We start from the raw sequence: 20,271 nt of genomic DNA, 5'->3' as shown, positions 1-20,271 counted from the left end.
GCACTGGTGTGGCTCAGTCTGTTAAGTATCTGACTCTTGTTTTCTGCTCAGGTCATGATCTCAGGGCAATAAGATCCGGCTCCATGTTGGGCATGGAGTCTGTTAAGATTCTCTCTCTCTTCCCCTCCTTCCCAGCTCTCTCATTAAAAAATATATAAAAAATAAAATATACATATATTTTTTTCTCCTTCCCTCTGTTCCTCCCCTCTTCTCTCTCTAAGAATAAAAAAATAAAAAAATAAAAAAATAAACTGAGGTCTGACAAAAAATTTTAAGGGTTTGAGCAAAAGTCTTCCAAATGGGTTGCACTAAACCAAAAGTGGTAAAGTATGTTTCACCAGCAGGGGCTGAGGCAGAGACTTTTATAGAGCAAAGGTAGAAACAAAGTGAGGAAATTATTGATTGGCTATAGCCTATGGCTTAGTTGGCTGTTTGTGACTGATTATCCTTAGGTTTTAATTTCAAAACCTTGACGTGTTTACAGACAGATTTTGGTTTGCTCATGCTGGCCAAAGGCATGGAGCCCCCTCTGTTTAATGGCCTTGTTGTTTACTTAATTTAACAATCGATAATTCCAAATTTTAAAATACTTGCCTCATACGATTTTACACTGTGCCAGGCACTAGCTAGACAAAAAGGAGCAGGCTACCAGATTGCTATTCTCAAAAAGTTCGCACATATATAGGTAAAAAGCACAACTTTTTAAACTTACAACTTTAAAGTACCTAAGAAATATCAAGGGGACAAATCAACGGTGCAAAGAATAAAGTATTACAGAAAGCTAAGAAAAAGGGGTGCCCACGTGGCTCCATCAGTGCCTTCAACTTGGGTCATGATCTCAGGATCTTCCGAATGAACCCCGCATGGGGCTCCCTGCTCAGCGGGGAGCCTGCTTCTCCCTCTGCCTGCTACTCCCCCTGCTTGTGCTCTCTCTTGCTGATAAATAAATAAATAAATATCTTTTTTTAAAAAAGCTGAGAGAAGATCATGAAATAATGTGGGTTTGAATAATCATAAAATCTAGTAATACATAGCTCATAATAATTAAGTACAGTAAAATTAGAAATTTCCCACGAATCAATCTATCATCAGTCATCTATCTTACAGTAAAAAAAAACCATGTGGCTAATCAAATTTTGGCATCATAGAATTTATTTTGAATACACTTTTAACTGAAGGCTTTTCCAGACTGTCATAATATTAACAATTTACTAAAAATATATCTAAGTCAGGGACACCTCGGTGGCTCAGTAGGTTAAGTGTTTGCCTCCGTCTCAGGTGATGATTCCAGGGTCCTTCGATCAAGGCCCATGATGGGCTCTCTGCTCAGTGTGGGGGCATATGCTTCTGGCTTTGCCTCTCTCTGCTCATGCTCTCTCTCTCAAATAAATGAATAAAATCTTAAAATAAATAACTATATATCTAAGTCAGATGCTTGAGATGGCTTTAAGACATTTCTCTGGGAAACTCTAATACAGATGGCTTTGAAACACTTAACACCTAGCACCCTGTGGTTACTTCACTAACCATCTACCCCTTTTTACCAACAAAGTAATTCCGTCTTTTTTACACTGTGAGCATTATTTGCAGCTCTGTTACAGCATTTTTTTACTGGGCTGTGATCTCTTTAAGGGCAGGGGGCCATGTCTTACATATTTTTATTTGCAGTAGTGCTTTTACATAATCAGCACTTGTTAAATTTGACCAACTAGGTAACCATCTCCCAACTTGAAAAAAAAAAAAAGAAAAAAAAGAAAAAACTACGCTGACATTCTTTTTTTTCTTTTTTTCTCATTCCATCTAATAGCTTTCTTTTCTCACCATTCATTTTTTAGGCCTAAAAAAAGCTACCCTTTTCCTTCATCTAACTACCCACCAGCAGCAACTATTTTTCCCCATACCTTTCCTTTTAACTTTTTATTTATTGCTAGGTCATTTTTGAATGTAATAAAATTACTTTAAATTCAACTGTTATTATTCTCTTCATTAAACTAACTTGAAATTAACTGGGATATGCTTTTTTTAATCAGTTGCTTTACAGAGAAAAGGTGGGGGAAAAAATCTCAAGAGGAAACTGTAAAGATGATATACAGTAAGTGGAAAGCTAATCCTGTGGTCATTGTTTACTTTATTGAGATCTGTTCTCACTAAATGTTAGCACATTTCCTAACACAGAATATCCATGTAATAAACATAATTACATATAATTGCATATATAATATATTATGATATATATATTATATTGCATATTATATATCACAATATATATTGCATATAAACTGTTGCATCTAATGCATGAATCCATCACCAAAGAGATTAACCAAATATCTCTCAAACAAGAAATGAAGGATCCAGACATTTCCTTTCAATCTATTCTGTATTTGAGAAATTTTATGTATTTAGATTATTGATATTTCTTATCCTAAAATACCTAATACTGATTTTCTGACAAGTGCTAAAATTATTCTTGCTTCCTATGACCTCACATAGAAAGATATATACTGGGACAAACTAGGGTCAGCTCTTTGCATAGATTTGGTACTCAATAAATCTTTGGCCTTTGTATTTTGTCTGATTAGAGATTATAAGAATAGCACACCCAGAATAAACCAAAAATATAAAACTATATATATATATATATCAAATATTTTTATTTTTTCATTTAAAAAAAAAAAAACAATTTTTAAGTAGGATCCACAGCCAATGCGGGGCTTGAACCCAGCCCCCTGAGATCAATAGTCACAAGCTCTACTGACTGAGCCAGTCAGGTGCCCCCACATCACAAATATTTTTAAATATTTTAAATATAATTAAATAATTTTTAAATTAAATTAAATAATTTTTAAATTAAATTAAATAATTTTAAATATAATTATCCATTTAACTATTTTCTTTCTTCTCTCCAAATTTTCTATAATCTTTTCAAAATGCAAGACCCAAATGCAGATCAATTTATTTCTAATTATTTGCTACGGCTGGGGTAGAGAAGAGAATATAGTCAATATGGTTATATTAATTATTAATTTATTGAACAAAAAAGCAGATTTGGATATTTAATTCCTAAGGTGAAAAATTAACCTTTTGCTCATTTAAAAAAAAAAAAAGACTTTTTAAAAAGAGGGATATGTTATAAAAGAGAAAAAGAACAGAGGAAACATTAAAATTATATAAAACACATTTCTTAAAGTTAGAAATGCCTTAGCAGATGTCCATGGAAACATGAAAGGACCTTGAATAGGGTGTTAGGAAAAAGGACACACGAGCACTTTTGCAGACTGCTTAATAGCAGAAATGATTTGGCAGATGGTTGCAAAAAGCCAGAGATCTATAACCAACTACCAACTTATGATAAAAGAAATGAACACACAAATTCTTTTTAAAGTGGGATTTTAAAATAGACATATTAAGAAAATAAAAGAACTATTTTAAGCTATCTAATACAATGTATTTAAAAAATCATCTTTTAGTAAATATAATTTAAGGAGTATTTAACAGTTTTACAGAAGATTATACACCAGAAGTCCCCTAATGCATTTTACATAATTGAATTATTTTTTATTTTTTTTTTTTTTTTTTTATTTTTTTTTTTTTAAAGATTTTATTTATTTATTTGACAGAGAGAGATCACAAGTAGGCAGAGAGGCAGGCAGAGAGAGAGAGGAGGAAACAGGCTCCCTGCTGAGCAGAGAGCCCGATGTGGGACTCGATCCCAGGACCCTGAGATCATGACCTGAGCCGAAGGCAGCGGCTTAACCCACTGAGCCACCCAGGCGCCCTGAATTATTTTTTAAATGTAAATCTTTTAATACATTGTCAAATATCTTTTCTAAAAAGTAGTGTACAGCTGCATGAAATATTCAAAAAGCAGTAATGTTGGAGAGAATTATTGGTAAGACAAAACACTTGGCAAAAGTCTGCCTTATATATTTAAGGACCTACCACCAGATCTCAGGGATCTCTTTTGGAATGTTACCACTACACAGGAGAGGGAGGGGGTATGATGAAAAAACACTGGAAGAGAAAGAAGAACTCCAAAACTGCAACCCTTCTCTGCCAACACTGGGGGAGAAAAATCAAGAGGAGAAAGTTGGTGGCAACTAGAAAAAAGAAACTCCTGGGCAGTAAATTAAATTTTGAAGAAAAAAAAATTTTTTAATTGGGTTAACATCATACAAAATGAAAAAGTCCTAGAGATCTGCTGTACAAATATTGTGCTTATAGTTAACAATACCACACTGTATATTTAAAAACTTGTTAACGGGGCAGATCACATGTTATGTATTTTTTTAACCAGAGTAGTATTAAGTATTGGGTTAACAAATAATATAGCTCTGATACATAAAATAACTTCAAATGTTTATCTGACAGAAAAGCCCTTGACTACCTCCCATTGACAGCTACTTTCTTCTTTCTTCTTTCTTCTTTTCTTCAATCTATCACACTTTTCCCTCTTTTACAAGGCCCGATACTCCTCATCCTACCTTAAAAGAAAATATTCAACTATTCTGCTTTGGTTCTCACATTTCCCACATCTAGCTGTGGCATGTATGTTATTTGTTTTATTAATAGAGTGAACCTAAAAATAATATTGAACATTATAGTTTCCTCTGAAGAGTCATAATATATTTATACTTATAGATTTATATAAATCTCACAAATTTATCTTTTAAGTTACATTTTTACATTAAAATATTTTCCCTCACAGAAAGTATTTTCTCTAAAACCAATTTGAAATAGAGACTCAAGCAAATATTTTTTAGTTGAGTGTAATTAAATGATCTTAATTCAGAGAGACACTCAGACAACAAAAATTATCAAGACTAATTATGTTTATTGTCCATATTCGTCAGATAGAAAGTTAATTTTTATATACTACTGAGTTTAAAAAGGAAAATGCAAATAAAATATATGGTATATCACCCTCTGTGTAATACAAAAGGTGAAATGAGAAAATATGCATGTATCTGTTTACTTTGCCAAAAGAAACACAGGAAGGATAAGCCAGAACCAAAGAGACTGTTTATCTACAGGGAGTAAACAGAAATAAGGTGTATAGGATTGGGTGGGTAGGAATAGTGACATTGCTCTGAGTATGCTTTTTTTTTTTTTTTTTTTTTTAAAGATTTTATTTATTCATTTGAGAAAGAGAGACCCAGCGAGAAAGAGAGCATGAGCAGTGGAGACAGGCAGAGGTTGAGGGAGAAGCAGACTCCCTGCTGAGCTGTGAGCCCAGTGTGGGGCTCAATCCCAGAACCTTGGGATCAGGATCTGAGCCTAAGGCAGATACTTAACCATCTGAGCCAGCCAGGAGCCCCTGAGTATGCTTTTTAAATATAGTTTTGTCTTTGTATTTTGTCTATGGTTTTCAATATAATTTTTTCTTTAATATAGTTTTGTCATGTTACTATTTTACATATTCAGAAGATAAATCAACAAGGATGGGAGACAATGGAAACCTTAAGTAGAAAACACAAATAACACATTTAACTGTGAATAACATAACAGTTAAGGAAGGGGAAATGCAAGTAACTATTGAACACAGGACTTTAACTCCATATATTCAGTATAAAGATCAAAACAGGAGTAAACAAATATTAAACTCTAGTTTTTTGCAGTAGTATAGATAAGCCATTCTGAAACAACTTACTTTGTACTGCAGAATTGAGCAAGTGAGCAAATATATTTGAGAATAATAGGAGCCAAGCTCACTCACTGTTTCCAAATATGGAAAAAAGAAAGACTGGAATGAACCAACTGTGATGTTGAATTGGTGGCATCAGAATGAACTCATGATTTTTAGTATGGAAAGGAAGGAAGGAGAAGTAGAAGAAAGAAAAGGGAAGAAAAGAAAATAAAGGGAAGGACAGGAGAAAGAGAAAATTGTTCTTTAATATACATTTATATTCCATTTCTTAGCTCTCTGAAAGGACCTTGAAGCAAACACACCTCATTGAAATGAGCTTGCTAGCATTCTCATATTGTTTTTTTTTATAAAGTTTTTTTTTATTTATTATTTATTTGACAGAGAGAGATCACAAGTAGGCAGAGAAGCAGGCAGAGAGAGAGAGAGGAGGAAACAGGCTCCCTGCTGAGCAGAGAGCCCGATGCGGGACTCAATCCCAGAACTCTGAGATCATGACCTGAGCCAAAGGCAGCGGCTTAACCCACTGAGCCACCCAGGTGCCCCTCTCATATTGTTTTTAAAATACCAGAAAGCACCAAGAAAAGAAGAGATCTCCTTGGAGAAATGGATAATTTGGGGGGCTGGATTGGGAAAGCGCAAGATAAGACTGAAACATCTTGTGCCAGCAAAGCAGTGCTCAAAAAATGATGAGGAAACATTATCCCACCCACCCACCCCCAAAAATTCATAGGAGCTGGCTTAATAGGACTCTACTAGACAAAGCTGGGACAATTTTCACAACAAAATAAAAAAATTACAGAAATAAAATAAAGAACCTATGAGTCTAATCTGACGTAAGTAAACAAATGGGTAGGAAAAGACGGGCTTTTCCATGCAGCAGAATACCAACCAATCAATATGGAAGGAATTATGGAATTAAAAAAATCACCATTTGGCAACCATGTGAATAATAAATGATTCAGCCGAATATCAACAATAGATGCTAAAATAGTAGGTAGAATTTTAAGGAGGAAGAGAATATTTTTATATAGCCTGAAAGTATTTGTTCACAAATTATTTATTAAAAGGTAAAAATAGTAACTTCACAGTGGATTACTTTAGTGAATACAACCTTTCAAAGTAATCAAAGTTAAAAAAAAAAAAACCAACAAAGTATTCAAAGTTAACATCACCAATAATGGATCAAACCAGCATCGTGAACCTTGCAATCTGATGCCCTAACTACTGCTGCTAAAAACTGTGTACACTGAATCTAATTATAAGAAAATATCATACAAACACAAATTGAGGGACATTCTATAAAGAAAAAACAGATCTGTATTCTTCAAACCTATTAAGATCATAAAAGAAAGACTGAGGAAACTATATTAAAGGAGGTTAGAGAGATATGACAAAAGCAGTGTGGTTATTCTGTACCAGAAAAAACCAAATTTCTATAAAAGATGTTATTACGGCCCTTGTTAAAATTTGAATATTAACTGTATATTCAATTTAACATCAATGTTAAATTTCCTGATTTTGACCAATGAATGTACAGTGACTATGTAACAGAAAATCCTCACCCTCGAGAAGTGCACTGAAGTATTTTATGGTAAAAGGGGCATGTTGCATGTCTATAAAATGACCCTTAAATACTTAGGGGGAAAAAAGTATGTGTGTCTGTGTATGTGCGTGTATATGTGTAGTGAAGTGGGGGAGAGAGAGGGAGAAAGCCAATGATAAAATATATGGGGCAAAATGTTAACAGGAAATGAATTTGGATAAAGGATATGCAGGAGTTTTTTCTACAATTCTTACAACCTTTCTGCAAATGTGAAATTATATCAAAATTAAAAAAAATTTTTTTTAAGTCAACCCTTTATTTTAACATCTGAGGTAAGCCAAATTCTAGCAGTGGTTCAGAGTCAATCTTCTAAGTCCAATTACTTTCACACAACATCTCATTTAATCAAGATTCAGAAAATAAGGTTAAAAAAAAATATCCTAAGTTCTGTCTGTAAAAGAAGTGAAATCTGATTTGATACTTTGTCATAACATCCCTTCCCTATTCTTGTTACAAAAGCCCTCTTCTCTTTCTCTTTACTTTTCTATGGTAGCCTGAGGCCAGTTGTGCTCAGTCAATCAGTGTCCTATTCCCATGACTACAGTGATTCTTTCATTAGCACAGGACACAAGTTTCCTCAGGATTCTCCTGCAACTTGTCTGCAAGAGATACTGAGGAAGCACTCTCTGCTGACACTTCTCTATGGATGGGCCTTGAGCTACTGGCTGCCATCATGCTCACCTTGTAGGGAGAACCCATCTAAGAGATGATGAGAACAGGGGCCTAATTGCAGCTATGCTTGAAGGTCCACCCCTAGAGTTAGGTGAACCAAAAAACTCCATCTGTGCATAAGTTAGTCAAATAAGTTTCCATTACTTTTGATGAATGTATTTTAAATTGACAAAGTACGTAAAATGTAATACAGACAAAAGCAGTTCAAGTTATTTCAATGAAAATAAAAACATTTCCTCAATAAGTAGAAAAATCGTGCTTTTTACTCACCAGTAATAAAGCTACAGTCAAATTAAACAAAACTCCAACTCTGTTGAGTGGAAACTAACATGTAACAGAAAATAAACACAATATTGGGGGCGCCTGGGTGGCTAAGTTGGTTAAGCGTTTGCCTTGGGCTTAGGTTGTGATCCTGGGGTCTTGGGATTGAGTCCCACATTGGGCTCCCTGCTCACCGCGGAGTCTGCTTCTCCCACTACCCTTCCCCCTCTGCTCATGATCTCTCACTCTCTCTTTCAAATAAATAAATAAAAATTTTTTAAAAAAGAAAAGAAAGATAATATTAAATAGCTTATTAAATGTTGCATTGTGCCCATATTTTTTGTGTGTCCGTATTTTTTTAGTGTGGTTATGTTATAAAGTTAAATTCAAAACCAAAACTGATAACAGCTTAACAACTATTTTCAGTGAGATCACAGAAAAAGTAAAGCTAAAAGCTCAGATCAAATCCCATGATATGCCAGCTTTACTTTCTCCCATGACAACAGTTTTATAGCCTATACACAAAGCAAATGACTACAAAGAATATGGATTAAATGTGTAGACAGAGGTATGCAGATCTACAAATATCAGCTCTGTAAAACAACTAAAAGTGTAAGTCACACTACTAATATGTCTTTTAAATACAAAGATAAGCATACAACATTTATTAAAAACTTACCATCAGAACTTGTGAGGACAAAGCTTTCTGCTTGAGTTTGTTTCTTTATGCCTAAACTTTTTGGAAACCAGTGAAGATCTATTGGGTAAATATCATCAGGAAGCTTTACTATTTGACTTGTTTCACTGGTTAACAAGTTCCACTTCACTATCTGGTGATCATCACTACATGAATACAGTTCTTCAGCCGTAGTCCAGCCCACACAGCTTACTAATTCTTGATGTATCACCATGTTAAGGAGACACACAAAAACCTTAAATCATAATAAAATAATTTGCAGATGCAGATTATAGGAAAAAGATAAGATAGAGTAAAATGTTTCAAGTTTCTAAATACATTTTCATTTCATGACTTGCATCTATCAAGACAATTGCAAGAAGAATGGAAAGCAAGAATCCACATGCTAAAAGAGGAAAAAAAGAAAGATCTGACATGAAAAATTTTAAATTTTGTTACAAAAGATTCCATAAATAAGGCCAGAAGATACACAGACATTTAAAGATCAAAAGGTATGAAAGGATATACACTAAACTGCTGGGGGACAGGTGAGAATAATGAATTATAATTTTCAAATCTATATAGATCTATATCATATTAGAAGAAATATGTATTATTTTGATAAGTTAAAAAAATCAAGTGTTAAAAGAAGACCGAAATCTAACAGGAAAATACCTGCTTAAATTACATATTATAATAACAATTTACCTAGAAAAAAACCTACAGCCTACCTGCCAAAATAAAATCTTACCAAACTTTTTGACATTAAACCCAGGAAACAATTCAATTATAATTTACTGCACCTACATGATGCATAGCACTGGATAAGATATGAACCCTAAAATTCCTACTTTATTTAACCCATTTTTTCGGCCTCTGATTTATTAGGAGGATTTCTATAAATTGAGGTGCTCAAGGAGCCCTCTGTTCCTCCATCAGAACAGGCTGCTTACCCTAGCAGAACTGTGTACATAGAGAAGGCATTTCAGTTTGTCATTTAAGAGAAACCTTTCTCTTTCATATATCTGGCTATCTGTATTACCAGATCATTCCTAGTTGGGTTGTTTTCTTGCTATTTTTGTATAATCCTTTTACTTCCTCCTCTTCTCACTAGTGCTTTTTATTGGCTTTTCTGAACAATCAATAAACTCCAAGGAAAAAGAAACAATGTGCTATAATTATTCTGGAATGTTCTAAGATTTAATATTTCAAAATGACAGAGTAAGCAAATAACCAAAAGGTAAAAGAGAAATTATAGCAAGAACTTTAGAGTCTTCAAAAACAGATAACAAAGTAGCATTGGAATATTCAACATATAATCTAAACAAAAGGACCTGGATATCACAAGACCATTACTGAAAAAAACTGTTCCAATATAATTGCTATGGTCTAAATAATGTTAGGTAAAACGTAACATTAGGAAGGGAGAATGTTAGATAAAACCAAGAAAGGAAGAAAATACACAAAAACAGCACACCATTCCAAAACAAAAACATTAAGTTTATCCTTGTATAAATTGCTGTAAGTGCACAACAGATGTGTGTGATAGATCTTCAGCCTAACAGGTCAACTAAGAATATGGGAGAAATGAGGGGACTGACAGATTAAGAAAGTTTAAAAAACTGTTATACTTCAACTTGAAAAGGTAAAAGCAGACTACAGACACAGTCAAAATCTGTAAGACTGTATATGGCATGAACTCTTTTTTTTTTTTAAAGATTTTATTTATTTATTTGACAGATAGAGATCACAAGTAGGCAGAGAGGCAGGCAGAGAGAGAGGAGGAAGCAGGCTCCCTGCTGAGCAGAGAGCCCGATGCGGGGCTCGATCCCAGGACCCCGAGATCATGACCTGAGCCGAAGGCAGCGGCTTAACCACTGAGCCACCCAGGCGCCCTGGCATGAACTCTTGAGAGAACACTTTGAAAAGACAGTAAAAAGGATTTAAGGAGAAATCAAAGGAATTCTATTTTACTCAATAGGTTAAATAAGCAGGATAGTATAAATTTTAAAAATTTGATCAAATATCTAAACAGTGCTTTGCTATCTCTGATGAAGGACCACATTTTTCTCTATTTCCAACCTGTATAAGATAAAATAAAAATTAATTATTAGAAAAATGATCTTATATTTGGGTGTTATGACAATGTCAAATTGCTGTAAGAATTTACCTCTTACTTTCTAATTTCTGTACTTATCCTTTCACAGACCTGTAACAGTCTACAGTTGATTCTTACAGAAGCACTAATCTAAATAACTAAGGATGAAGGTAGAGAGATCTGTCATACCCTCCTGATACATAATTGGGTATTCCTGCTAACACAATATAGAGTCATGCATTTGAGAAAATATTTATAATCACGACCTTCCCACATGAAATAATAAAGGTCTCACTGCTCAGATTTCCCTGGCTTAAACTCCACTTTATCATGAGTATGAAGAAACAGAGCAAAACTCAGTGAAAACATACTAAATCACAATAGCAAAGAAGTTACTTGGTTAAAAAAAAAAAAAAAGCCACTCTTTAGGATCCTACTAGACTAAACAAAAACTGTGTTTTATGCACTTAAGCTCAGTACTTAAACAGAGTAAAAAAAAAAAAGTCAATAAGAATTTGAAAGTAAGATTTAGAGCAAATAGTTTGCTTTGGAAAATTACCTGCAGCACATGATCTCAAATATTTCAAAAACAATTTAGCTAAATTACCATTAAAAGAATAAAAAAATCCACTCTATAACTAGAATACAAAATAGGAAACTTTTAACAATAGATGATCACAATAAGGTTTATAAGTATCAAAAGGATATGTTTTGGTTCTTTTAAAAGAGATATCTTCAGTCTCATGTCTCCACTTTCAGCAAAATTTTAAAATGCAATTTGATTGTATTCACTGTAAAATAAAAGTTGAGGGAAAATATAAAATCTGTATTAAAAACAAACACATGTACACAAAAAATAAAAGCAAACAAAACATTTTAGCACTCTAAGGACACCAAAACACCTTTAATACTGTTGGCATCAAATACATGGAAAGAAGAAGAAAACTAGTCAGTATGCTAATCCTGCCAAGGAGTGACTGGAAGCCTTGGGTGGGACTCCAGAGGTCCTCTACAGCCTGCCTGAACATTATACAAGTACAGACCACCACAAATTCTGAGCAGGTAAATAATTTCCAAAAGCTCTCCTAGGGCCAAATCAAAAGACTCTATAAACTGGGAACCCCTTAATGGAAGATCATTATTGGTCCTATTGAATGGTATATTACAATAAACTCTCAAGGTCTAATCAAGGGATCAAGGCCTTAGTTTTAATGGCTTCAATTCTGGAGCCCACATGTGACTATGATGACATCATCAGTCTGAGGTTTACATTCTGTTGGAGATAGATACACTGACCAACAGTTATGGTTGTCACAGTAGCAATGAGAAAAATACGTGAGTTATTTAAGAAAGAGGTAATAAATCTCTTATAAAAGTTATATAAAAATTGCAATGATAATTTGCCAAATAAAAATATAGAAAAAGAATAATACTCCCCCAAATAACCTTGTTATCACAAGAAAAAAATCAAATGGAATTTCCTCAAAAAATTAAAAATAGAACTACCCTACAATCCAGAAACACCCTACTGGATATTTACCCAAAGAATACAAAAACACTAATTCAAAAGGAAATATGTACCACTGTGTTCATTGTACCATTATTTACAATAGCCAAATTATGGAAGCAGCCCAAGTGTAAACTGACAGATGGATAAAGAAGAGGTGGTGTATGTGTGTATGTGTGTATATAATGAAGTATTAATCATCCATAAAAAAGAATGAATTCTTGCCATTTGCAACAACATGGATGGAACTACACAGTATTATGCTAAGTGAAGTAAGTCAGAGAAAGACAAGTGCCATATGATCTCACTCATATGTGGAACTTAAGAAACGAAGCAAACAAAAGGGAAAAAAGAGACAGACCAAGAAACAGATTCTTAATTATAAAGAACAAACTGATGATTATGAGGGGCGGGGTTGTGTTTGAAACTGGTGATGAGGATTAAAGAGTACACTTACCGTGTACAGAATTGCTGAATCACTGTATTGTATATCTGAAATTAACATAACCCTGTATGTTAACTATACTGGAATGAAAATAAGAAACTTAAAAATATATATATAAATTGGAACACCTGGTGGTTCAGTCAGTTAAGCACCTTTTTTTTTTTTTTTTAATTAAGACTTAATGTATTTGAGAGCGAGAGAAAGCATAAGAAGAGGGAGAGTCAGAGAGAAGCAGACTCTCTGCTGAGCAGGGAGCCCAATGTGAGACTTGATTCCAGGACTCTAGGATCATGACCTGAGCCTAAGGCATTTGCTTAACCAACTGAACCACCCAGGCGCCCCAGAATTTGACTCTGGATTTCAGCTCCGGTAATGATCTCAGGGTCCTGAGATCCAGCTCCAGGTGGATCTCCAAGCTCAGTGGGGAATCTGCTTGAGATTCTCTCCTTTACCCTCTGCCCCTTCCCTCTCTGAAACTCCCCTACCACTCATGCATGTACACATGCTCGCTCTCTCTCTCTCTCTCTCTCTCCCTCTCTAAAATAAATAAATAAATAACATTTTTTAAATTACTCTTGGGCACCAGGGGGTTCAGCTGGTTAGCAGCCGATTCTTTTTTTTTTTTAAAGATTATTTATTTGACAGACAGAAATCACAAGTAGGCAGAGAGGCAGGCAGTGAGAGGAGGAAGCAGGCTCCCTGCTGAGCAGAGAGCAAGATGTGGGACTTGATCCCATGACCCTGAGATCATGACCCAAGCTGAAGGCAGAGGCTTAACCCACTGAGCCACCCAGGCGCCCCTGCAGCCGATTCTTGATTTTGGTTCAGATCATGATCTCAGGGTCCTGGGATTGAGCCTAGGGTCAGGCTCCCCACTCAGTGGAAGTCTGCTTACCTCCCCTCCCTCTGCTCACTCTCTCGCAAGTAAATAAAGAAATCTTTTAAAATTTTTTTAAAAAATAAATTACTCATATATATAACTCATATATTTATTTATATAAACAAGAAAATTGCTAAATTGTCTAAACCTAATTTATAGTTACAGAATTCTTTCAGAGTAATATCACTAACTTAAAAAGAAAAAAAAAAAATGAAAGTGTAATTAAAGGAAAAAATATCTCTGTCCAGTAGAAAATTACTGCTAACTACATCAAAGGAGCTGCTGAGTACAGATAAGTATTCAGTGGACCTCCCTTAGATAATTTCTCATTCTCCCAAACCCAAGAAGACTTTTAGATCAGCAAAGTGCTAAACACAGCTGTATTTCAAAGCACCTTTTTCACTTATTCTGCTCATTAATTTGTTAGATTGAGTGGGGGTGGGGACTGTTAAAACCACAGGGTCAGAAACACTTCTTTTCCAGTTAGTTCATTTAGGGAGATTTCTGTCCTTCTCAAAAGTATGAATCTATGTATAGTAGCCAGAGCAAGAATATGCTCTCTCTGAGGCACACCTTCCAGGGCTTACTTTTTCGTCTTTGGGAGCACCTTCAGCACCTTTCTCAAAACTCCTTCCTCCTTTCCATCAGAACTTCTCCTAATTATAGGGGAGGAAAAAGAGCAAAAGTACTTACAAAATCCTGCTTTTTTTCCACAATGATTCAAATTTACCAAGCTTATAAGGATTTTAAAACAATAAAGGCAGACAAATTGGTGCTTCTGGAAATGAAAACACAATAGATAAGAAAATACATGTAAAATCTGAATATACAATTGCAATCAGAAACTTAAAAGATCTTTGACAAAGGCATGATGTATCCTACATCAAAATACCTCAAATTGTTGAAAACCATGATAATTAGGAATAATTCCTCACCAAAGAAATTATAATCCCATGTAAATAGTAAAGGCAGTATGGTTTTGATAAGAAAGGTATCTGCCACCATTCAGAAACCTGGTGCCAAGGAATCAGAGCAAGGCATTCCAACACTGGGAAGATTCTCCCTTGCTCAGAAAGATATTTTGTCCAATTTAGCTGAGATCATCTGCATGAAGGATATGTGCATTCTAATATGAGACTGGATAGTAGAGTAAGGGAAAAGAAGAATTAGAGCATTGCCAATTTGAGGAAGTACAAAGCTTCCTGAGAACTGCATTGAGGCATTTTTTTCCACCCAAAGCCATGGTCATCAAGGCTGATCAGTCAGTAGTATTTGGGGAGAGGGAGTGGCTGAGGTGGGGAGATAATAGTAAGAAAATCTCCACAGTATAGCTAACTTGATCTACTCTGCAATTTTATATGAGAAAATGATGGGAGCAACTATGCCTTTACCCCTAAAAATCACTGATAAGCTGTTTTTGGTCCAGTATAGGTCAACATTTGTGGGGCTTAAGAAGAAAAAATGTAAGGGACTCCTGGGTGGCTCAGTTGGTTAAACATCTGCCCTCACCTCGAGTCATGATCCCAGAGTCCTGGGATCAAGTCCCGCATTGGGCTCCTTGCTCAGCTGGGAGCCTGCTTCTCCCTCTCTTTCTGCCTGCCACTCTCCCTGCTTGTGCTCTTTCTCTCTGTCAAATAAACAAAATCTTAAAAAAAAAAAAAAACTAAACTAAAATTCAGATTGGAGTTTTAAGTTTTATTTTATTATGTGTCAATTATATCAGATTTTGAGAGAGAAGTAGACATTGGTAATGATAAGGTCGTAATGATAAAGATTGTGAAAGTGCGGGGCACCTGAGTGGCTAGGTGGGTTAAGCCTCTGCCTTCAGCTCAGGTCATGATCTCAGGGCCCTGGGATCAAGCCCCACATTGGGCTCTCTGCTTGGCAGGGAGCTTGCTTCCCCCAGTCTCTCTCTGCCTGCCTCTCTGCCTACTTGTGGTCTCGGTCTCTCTCTCTCTCTCTCTCTCTCTCTCTCTCTGTGTGTGTCAAATAAATAAATAAAATCTTTAAAAAAAAAAAAAAAAAGACTGTAAAAGTGGGTATATGAGGCCAAGGAGCTAAGAGGCCAGGGAATGGAGTGGAATGATTTGTGGATATTAAATCACTGAGAATAATGACAATAATAGTAGTAGAGGATAAAGACAGCTAGGCACTCAAATATTCATTGTATGAGGAAAAACTGCAGAGACTACAAAATGGATAGAGAATGGTTTAATCGGGTAGGACTTGTTTAAAGGGACTAGAGATATATAAAGAAAAAGAGAAAAAGAATCCATTGTCTAGATACATCAGTGAGAAATAAGGCCTTTTGACACATGGGATCCTGGGAGGCAAAGAGCCTCTACTTGAAGGGGTCATGGGGAAAGCAATTTCCTTAGGAAACAACAAGACTTGAGTTAGACTACCAAGGTAAAGGGATCATTCAGAGTAAAGGCTGAGAATACAGATTTGGCCAATAACATACTGTGAGTTCCAAAAGGTAGAATGGTAGTATTTATGGGGAGGAGTTTGGGACAGATGGTAGAAAATGGTAGAAATGGCAGGCTGTCCTCCAATATTCATTCATCCCTCCTTCTGTGATAAAAAAAAATCTGAATTTTTGCTGTACACCGGCCACCTAGAATAAAACTATGTTTCCCAGCTGCCCTCAAAACTAGATGTGGCCACACAGGGCATTAACAATTCTGAAACCCATGTGGAGATGGTACATCATCATCAACCTAGTGGCCCAATCTGGGATTTACATTCTGTGGTTAACCACAACAGCAATATGAAAAGTAAATGAGTTTCCTAAGGAAGCCATTTTATTAACTCTTAGAAAAGTTTTATAAATCACAACATAATTGACAAATAAAACTTGAAAAATAAGAGTAACACTCTCCATGCTATGTCATCAAGGCCATGTATACAACAGTAACAAGATAGAAAGAGCCAAGATTCCTGACCTTGTGGAGAGTCCTATCAGTTTTTACCACCTTTTCAGTGACAGATAATAAAGTTTTATCATGTGGAAATTACCATCATCAACAGATAAGCCCAGTAACGAACTAATATAGGGAATTAAGAATCTTGAATGTGGAGACTGAGGTAAACATAGATATAAGGTATGCTGGAATAGTCCCAGTGGTCTCACAAGGGAGGGTGGATAATCAATTTAAATTGCAGCCATCTTCCTGGAACTGGTCTCTACGGTAGTTAGCAGTGTTGATGCAGTTTTCTAAGGAAGGAAGAGGCAATCTTCCTAAGAGAACATGGAACTCTGCGGGATTCCTTTTCAATCTACTGGGGTATTAGGCTTTACTTCATTGGGCAGGTTAGGAAGGGAAAGGAACTGCAGAGTTATAGAGGGAATAAATTTCACCAACTTCTTGTCCTAATTTTCCCAGCCTTAAACTGTGGGCTCCGTTTTTGTACCTCCTCTATATTTACACTACTGACATGGTGGTATCACCCAGTTTCATGGTTTAATATAAATTCAAACATATTGACTGCATAGTGACAATTTCCAATTTCATATCTCCAGTTCAGACCTCTCCACTGAACCTGATTTTATATCTAACTGATTATTTAACAACTTATCTGAATGTCTAACAAACATCTCAAACTTGAGATCCAGATGAAACCGCTGATCATTCCTCTAACCGCTCCTCACAGCCTTACCAATGTCAGTAAATGGTAATTCCTTTCTTGTGGTTGCACAGGCCTAGAATTAGAATTAGAATTATTATTGACTCTTCTCTCACATCCCAACTCCAACTTTTAAAAATCAAAACTTTTACACTCTATCTTCAGAGTATCTGATTTTTGCCACCCCCACTGTTATGACCCCAGTTTAAGGTGCTATCATTTGTTGGCTTGGATATAATAGCCTCTTAATTGGCCTCTAACCCTTCATCATCTATACTTACCACAGCAGCCAAAGTGACTGTTTTAAAATAGATCATAGCACTTCTTTGCTCAAAATATTACAATGACTTCCTATCTCACTCAAAGTTAAGGTTCTTGCAACAGTGTTGAAAGCTTTTCTTAATCTGAACTCCTCTACTGTAATGGTTAATTTTATGTGTCAACCTAGCTATACAACAGTGCCCAATTATTTGGGCTAATCTAAATGTTGCTTAAATGTATTTTTTAGAAGTGATTAACATTTATAATCAGTCGACTTAGAGTAAAGCAGATTTCCCTACATAATTTGAGTGGCCTCCATCTAATCAGCTGAAGGCCTTATGACGAAAGACCACTATTTCCTCAAGAAGGAATTCTGCCTCCAGACTGCAACACAGAAATTTTGCCCAAGTTTCTATTTTTTGGACTCAAGACTACAACATCAACTCTTCTTTCTCTGGAGAGCCCTAATATATCCTAATATTCTCTGACCCTACCTGATTTCTCTCTCTCTCTTCACTCAAACTGCTCCAAACACAAAAACCTCTACCTTTTCTAACATACTAAGAATGCTCCTGCCTCAGGGCCTTTGAACTTGTATTCTTTGACTGAAGTCCCTGCCCCCAGGTAGCTGCCTGGCTTACTCCTTTTCCCTCCTTTATATCTCTCCCCTCCAAATCACCTTCTCAGTGAAGCCTTCCCTGTACAACCTATATAAGGCCAACTGCCATACTATGAATTTTACTTACCGTTCTCTTTCTAAAATGTAAGCTTCCTAAGTGCAAGAACTTTTGTCTATTTTGTTCATTCCTATATTCCCTGCATCTAGAACCATCCTTGCATGCTCTAAAACAGAATCAGCAGCATAGGTCATAAGGGTAGAAGTTAAAATTATATAACTGTACATATTAAGCTATTTAAGTGTAGAGATTAAAGGATGAAATAGAATAGTAGCTATAAAGGCCTTTTTATCTAGGGTAAACTCCAGTATATTTGGGGACAAAAAAGAAGTAATCAGTGGAGAGGGATAGACTGGCAATAGTATAGAAGCAGAAAATAACTAAGACAACACAGTCATCCATGAAGTCACTGGATCAAGGGCACTGATAAACATATAAATTAACAGTTCACAGAAACATAAGTACAGGGACGCCTGGGTGGCTCAGTTGGTTAAGCAGCTGCCTTGGGCTCAGGTCATGATCCCAGCGTCCTGGGATCGAGTCCCACATGGGGCCCCTTGCTCGGCAGGGAGCCTGCTTCTCCCTCTGCCTCTGTCTGCCACTCTGTCTGCCTGTGCTGGCTCTCTCTCCCTCTCTCTCTCTGATAAATAAATAAAATCTTTAAAAAAAAAAAAAAAAAAAAAGAAACATAAGTACAGATGGTAGGTGGGCAATCAAAAACATGAAACAATGCTTAGCCTCAATTGTAATTAAAGAAATGAAAACTAAAACAACTAGATACCACTTTTCTGATATCAGAGTGGTTAAACGCAAAATACTCAGAACCTAGTGTTGGCATATGGAGAAACAGAAACGCAACGCATACATTACTGAAGAGCAGGTAAATTACTGCTAATGGTCATTTATTCTGTTCTCTACCCCAAACATTTGACTGGTTTGCCTATACTTGGGTAATCCCCTATCTTACGAGTCCTTTTCTCATTATAAGAAACATTATTTCCTTTCTAGCCTTCCTTATAGCTAGACAGAGGTAAGTACCCTAGGCTCTGCCAATCTGACACATCTGTGCTAAACTTTGTTAGAAGCTACAATTCAATGGAAGTATTGTATAAGAAATCTAGCCTGGGAAGAATCGCTAGTCATAAGAATTTATCACATACATATAAACGTACATCAAGACATATATGCAACTGCATACACCTGTTTATTACAGAACTCTGTATACTTCTATCAAAAACTAAGTTTAAATGTTCATCATGGATTACACACTCAGCTTGTGGATATATGCGTTTATAATGTGAAAATGAATTAGAACCAAGAAACTGAAATTCAGAACTAATTTTGAGAATTTGACTTACTATTATGCTAACTGAAATAATCCAGTTAGCATCCAAAAGGACAAATACTGTATATTAGACTTATATGAAGTACTACAGTAGTCAAATTCATAAAGACAGAAAGTAGAGTGGTGGTTGCCAGGGGCTGGTGGCAGGAAGGAGGAAGAAAGGGGAGTTATTCTCTAATGGCTATGGAGTTTCAGTTCTGCAAGATGAAAAGAGTTCTGTGGATAGATGGAGATGATAGTATAACAATATTAATGTACTTAATGCCACTGAACTATACACTTAAAAATGGTTAAATGGTTTACAAAAAAAGAAATAAAAGAATTAGATTTAAGAATTAAAACTAAGAGGGACACCTGGTTGGCTCAGTCAGTTGAGCATCTAACTCTTGATTTTGGCTCAAGTCATGATCTTAGGGTCATGAAATGGGGGCTGGAGCTAGTTTCTGGGCTTAGAGCAGCGTCTGCTTGATACTATCTCCGTCTCCATCTCCCTTTGTTCCCCCGCCCCCGTTTGCACTCTCTCTTTCTCTCTCTCAAATAAATAAATACACAACCAAAAAAATCTTATTTAGAAA

General features: G+C 35.7%; 1 protein-coding gene across 11 annotated transcripts in view; it reads right to left on the bottom strand.

The window, feature by feature from the left end:
- IFT80 (intraflagellar transport 80) overlaps window positions 1–20,271 on the bottom strand; it is a 124,992-nt gene that overhangs the window by 98,480 nt on the left and 6,241 nt on the right. Inside the window, exons 3-7 of one of the 11 annotated variants that reach the window (XM_059163641.1) lie at window positions 17,447–17,489; window positions 14,480–14,564; window positions 12,919–12,953; window positions 11,665–11,745; window positions 8,860–9,083 (exon numbers count right to left, since the gene is read on the bottom strand). The exons of 1 other annotated variant lie outside the window; for it this stretch is intronic. In XM_059163641.1, coding sequence (XP_059019624.1) covers window positions 8,860–9,083; window positions 11,665–11,699 — 259 coding nt within the window. In that variant the 5' untranslated portion in view covers window positions 11,700–11,745; window positions 12,919–12,953; window positions 14,480–14,564; window positions 17,447–17,489. Of the gene's footprint in view, window positions 1–8,859; window positions 9,084–11,664; window positions 11,746–12,918; window positions 12,954–14,373; window positions 14,443–14,479; window positions 14,565–17,446; window positions 17,490–20,271 lie in introns of all 11 variants that reach the window. 9 more of the 11 variants (XM_059163644.1, XM_059163640.1, XM_059163645.1 and 6 more) reach the window with 9 other exon arrangements.

The sequence above is a fragment of the Mustela lutreola genome, chromosome 2 (assembly GCF_030435805.1).
Source record: "Mustela lutreola isolate mMusLut2 chromosome 2, mMusLut2.pri, whole genome shotgun sequence".
Classification (NCBI taxonomy): Eukaryota; Metazoa; Chordata; class Mammalia; order Carnivora; family Mustelidae; genus Mustela; species Mustela lutreola.
The sequence above is the reverse complement of the archived record's forward strand: the minus strand, read 5'-3'. Positions and strand labels throughout refer to the sequence as shown.